General features: G+C 37.8%; 1 protein-coding gene across 1 annotated transcript; it reads right to left on the reverse strand.

Annotated features, from left to right (window-relative positions):
• On the reverse strand, window positions 419-4,394 carry LOC18769271 (MDIS1-interacting receptor like kinase 2). Its single transcript, XM_020568292.1, has 2 exons — window positions 1,556-4,394; window positions 419-1,133 (listed from the first exon to the last, which is right to left on the reverse strand). The coding sequence occupies exons 1-2, from the start codon at window positions 4,392-4,394 to the stop codon at window positions 739-741; spliced, it is 3,234 nt and encodes a 1,077-aa protein (XP_020423881.1). The 3' UTR covers window positions 419-738.

The following is a 4,812-nucleotide window of genomic DNA, read 5'->3' on the forward strand; positions in this document are numbered from 1 at the left end:
TATAAAAGATCATATTAAAATAAGAATGTTTGAGGACTAAAACAAGAATTTTAAAGAAACTACCTATAATAAAAACCCGTGTTGAGAGACTTGTTTCATTGTTTGACGAGATTGTGGATTGACATTATTTATGCCAACGTATTATCATCACAGCAAGAGAGAAGACTTCCCAATTAGTTGAGTCCAGGTTCCAGAGACTGAAACAAATGCCAAATTTCATTTTCCATGCCATTTTGATTTTGGACTATCAAGAACAAAAGAAGAAAGAAAAAGGAATTACGTCATTCATCTTACATAATCAAGTTTAAAAGAAGTTTTTTTTTTTTTTAAAAAACTAAACTTGAATCAAGTTTAAAAGTATTTTAAAAAAGAAGAAAAGAAACTCAAACTGATGCCACTTGAATTTTGTGTCGTGTCTCAATGTGTCCTCCAAAGAAAATGTTGAATCATCACTTTATCCGTCCTCTAATTTATGATTTAGTTGTATTTTGAGTGTACGTCCACTATTTTTTTTTTTTTTTTTTTAAATTTTTGTTGAGGAATCACTATTCTGTACATTAAAAAAGAGCACTGCGAGTGAAGTTTTAACGGAATGCTTGACAGGGTTGGGCTAATAGCAACATATTCGCAAATTGATACATTCATACATTACGAAAAATACAATAGATTATAATAATCCAAACATCTAAGAAGAATTAGAATAAGGCAGACTCCTATGAAAAGCAGCACATGTCCTGATCAGGCAGTGAAACCATCAAGAGCAAGCAATTCACCACATGTTGTCATATGTAATGGCTTTGACAAATGCAGCCTCTGCGTTGATGACAGGAGCTGAGAAACTTTCTTCATTGTTGGACGACACTGCGAACTGGGATTCAAGGATGCAAATGCGATCTTCACCAGAGAGACCACCTCCCCTGCTTCTTGTTTTGTGGGTGGGGAGATGCGTTGGTCCAGAACTTCTGAAATTGGCATTTCAGGGGCAGGTGATGCAGATGAGGACGAAGATGATGCCCCGGATGATAAAGATGATAAAACATCTCCTGGATGGCTTCCCATAATTATTTCCAGTGTGACAACTCCAAAGCTATAAACATCGGACTTTTCGTTCACGTCCGTTGTATATGCAAGCTCTGCTCAGAAAAAGCACATAGAAGAAATTGTATCATGCATCAATTGTGCACACGTATAATAAGAGACTCAGATTGAAGTGTTCAAAACATTGCTTTGCAGAAAAAGGACAGTGAGGAAGTCACAATTTCCCAATCAAATTAATAATTGATTGAAACACAACCTACAAATTCGAGGAAATTTGGTTCTTTTTCAGAACTAAAAAAGATAGCTTAATAGAAGCTGGACGGTGAAGAAAAAAATAGAATTAAATAAGAAAATTTTCCATCATCATTCACATAAAAAATATCTAATAGTTATATTTTCTAAATCAAAGAAGTCCAATGTGTTTATGTTACCGCTCCTAATGATGAAAATGAAGCATTGGTCTAAAAACAAAAGCTTAAAAGTGCTAAATACAGAGAACAGGGAATCACAATATTACCTGGTGCCATGTAACCATATGTGCCTGCAGTGGTAGTCCAATTAGTTGAGTCTGGATTTAAAAACTTAGCAGTGCCAAAGTCTGAAACACAGGCCTCATATTCAGAATCCAACAAAATGTTCTTGCTTGAGATGTCACGATGTACAATCGGTGGCAAGCAATCGTGGTGCATGTAAGACAAGGCATGAGCTAAGCCTTTAACAATATTCACCCTTTTACTCCACCCCAACTCTGTAGCTTCTTTATCTTTGCTCAACATTGCGGCCAAGCTACCTCTTTCAAGATACTCATACACCAAAAATGAGTGTCGTTTATGTGTGCAGAAACCATAGAGCTTGACAATATTCCGATGTCTTATCTCACTAAGTGCCCTTATTTCATTTAAGAACTCCTTTTGAAATTCTGTCTCACCATCCCATAGTAGATGAAGTTTCTTCACGGCCACTACGTCTCCAGATGACAAATTCACTCTATAGACGCTTCCATGTCCTCCCTTCCCAATGCAATATGTGGAATCAAAATCTTCTGTTGCCCTTATGATTTCCTCATACATTGATTTTCCATCAAAATTTAAAACTGAAAAGGAAATTTCTCCATGCATGTGGTCTTGTTTAGTATCTTGATGCTTCTTCTTTCTTTGCACTATTACAAAGATAATTGTAAAGAAAGCAAATACAAGTACAAATACCGCTAGAAGAGAGAATATTAACTTGTGGTCCTTTTTTGAGCCATATGCATGTGCATTGCAGGGTGGCAGCAGAACTCCAACTTTGCCACACAATCCTTTGTTCCCTTTCAATCTTTCTGGCAGAGCTTTTCGAAATGCACTGATATTGGGAAGGGGACCTTCCAACTGATTGTAGGATATGTCAACGTACGACAAGCCGTGCATCTCTTCGAAACTTGATGGTATGGAACCTGAAAGATTGTTGTGGGAAAGATCAAGTGTCCCCAAACTCTGCATACTGCCCATTTCCGATGGTATCTTACCTTCAAGTGAGTTATGACTTAAATCCAGGTCATTCAATTGAACTAACTTCCCCAACTTAAATGGAATTGCTTGAGCCAACTTGTTGTTGCTCAAATTCAAGTAGTGCAATCTGAACAAGTCAACTAGAATGCTGGGAATTGACTCATTCAATTTGTTTGCTGACAAGTCAAGATATTCAAGATCATTCAATGATCCAAATTCCAACGGTATACGACCCGAAAGTTGATTTCCATTCAACATCAACTTCACCAACAAAGACAACCTCCCGAATTCTTTTGGGATCAACCCAACTAAATGATTTGAAGAGAGATCTAGCTCATGAATTTGGGTTGCATTGCCTATCTCAGGTGGGATGCTTCTAGTAAGGTTGTTTCCCGCAAGTCGTAGGGCTGTCAACTTTGGGCATTTTTGCCAATTGTGTGAGATTTCTCCATACAAGTTGTTGTGGCTTACATCTATAAAATCAAGATTCGGATAAATACCAAACTCTTCAGATATATTGCCTGTAAATTGGTTCTGTTCAAGACGGACTCTAACTAAGCTCGTGCAGTTTTTCAAGCTTTTGGGGATTGGACCAGTCAAATAGTTTTTGCCTGCTGCAAAGTATGTGAGTTTTCCACCTTGGAAAATATTTTGGGGCAGATAACCAGAAAATTGGTTTCTACTCAACTGCAAACTAGTCAAATTCTTGAGATTCTCTAACTCTTGGGGAATGGAGCCGGAAAGTTGGTTAGCGCTTAGGGATAAGTAGTCCAAGAGTCTCAAGTTAGCAAATGAAGTTGGAATTGAATCTTTGAGTTGATTAATGCTCAAATCTAGGAGTACAAGAGATTTCAAGTTCCCTATCTCCTTGGGAATCAAACCAGAAAGTTGGTTATCGCTTAGGGATAAGGTCTCCAAGTTGCTCAAGTTAGCAAATGAAGTTGGAATTGAATCTTTGAGTTGGTTAATGCTCAAATCTAGGAATACAAGAGATTTCAAGTTCCCTATCTCCTTGGGAATCAAACCAAAAAGTTGGTTATTGCTTAGGGATAAGGTCTCCAAGTTGCTCAAGTTAGCAAATGAAGTTGGAATTGAATCCTTGAGTTGATTAGTGCTCAAATCTAGGATTACAAGATATTTCAAGTTCCATATCTCCTTGGGAATCAAACCAGAAAGTTGATTGTTTTGCAAGTACAAAGTGTGTAGCTTTATTAAGTTACCAATATTTGGAGGGATGAGACCAGTTAAATTGTTATCGAGAAATTGTAGGTGTACAAGAGATTTCAAGTTCCCTATCTCCTTGGGAATCAAACCAGAAAGTTTATTACCATAGAGATAGAGATAGGTAAGATTTCTCAACAGACTGATTTCTGGTGGGATTCTCCCGGAAAATTGATTGTTCGAGAGATCAAGATTGGAGAGTTTGGAGAGGTTACTGATTTGAGGTGGGATGGTATCAAATAGTTTGTTCATGTGGAGGTCAAGATATTCAAGATTAGGGAAGGACAAGAATGAAAATTCATGTAGCGTACCTTTTATACCACAAGTGGAAAGGTCTATCATTCTGACACTTCCAGCTGAGTTGCATGAAACACCAGTCCAAGTGCATGGGCTTGTTCTTGGTTTTGGATTGCTGCTGGAAGAATTGGTGGCATTAATATTATGAGTGGGAGGGTCGTACCAGGTGAGGTTATTGAGGGCTTGATTTTGAAATAAGCTGGCTTTCCATTTGAGAAGAGCCTTTGCTTCAGTATCAGAAGTAGAAGTAGCAGAAAGAAAAGCAACCCAATTTGGTGATGAAACATACAACAAGATGACAAGGCAATGAGGCATGAAGCATAGTTTAGCGGAAGTTAAAGATGTCATGGTTATTGTTTGTGTGGTATGGGCCGTGCCTTACTACTTATATATAGTGTGGATTAGTCTTCGGGGTTCAGTAGTTGAGCATTGAAAAGTCTTTGAGAGCGTGTTCCTTGTGCTCTTGATTAAGTTGTGTGAGAACCCGTGGTTTTCTTATGGGTATGCAGAGAACTGATTCTTGGACCTCAAATTCACACCTGAATGTCACCATGGCAAGGGACAATGAAATTATTGTTTTCATTTTTTCTTTCCGACAAGGAAAAACATTTCTAAGTAACAAACGGTTTGGGGTTTTCACACTGAAAGTCTTTGTCCTTTTTCTTTAAAGTTGGAATTGCAACTTTTGCATTTTCTCAAAGCATGATTAACATGTGCCCTAGCCAGACAGAGGAAATAGTATAGTCCTGTCACGACTAGAACAATT

Source organism: Prunus persica, chromosome G7 (assembly GCF_000346465.2).
Source record: "Prunus persica cultivar Lovell chromosome G7, Prunus_persica_NCBIv2, whole genome shotgun sequence".
NCBI classification, from domain to species: domain Eukaryota; kingdom Viridiplantae; phylum Streptophyta; class Magnoliopsida; order Rosales; family Rosaceae; genus Prunus; species Prunus persica.

Bases quoted from the DNA above. Each gene is read 5' to 3' on its own strand.
- LOC18769271 (XM_020568292.1), bottom strand. From the start codon at position 4,394: ATGACATCTTTAACTTCCGCTAAACTATGCTTCATGCCTCATTGCCTT. The intron at 1,134-1,555 runs GTAATATTGTGA...TTTTCTGAGCAG, and splicing joins ATATGGTTACATGGCACCAG to AGCTTGCATATACAACGGAC.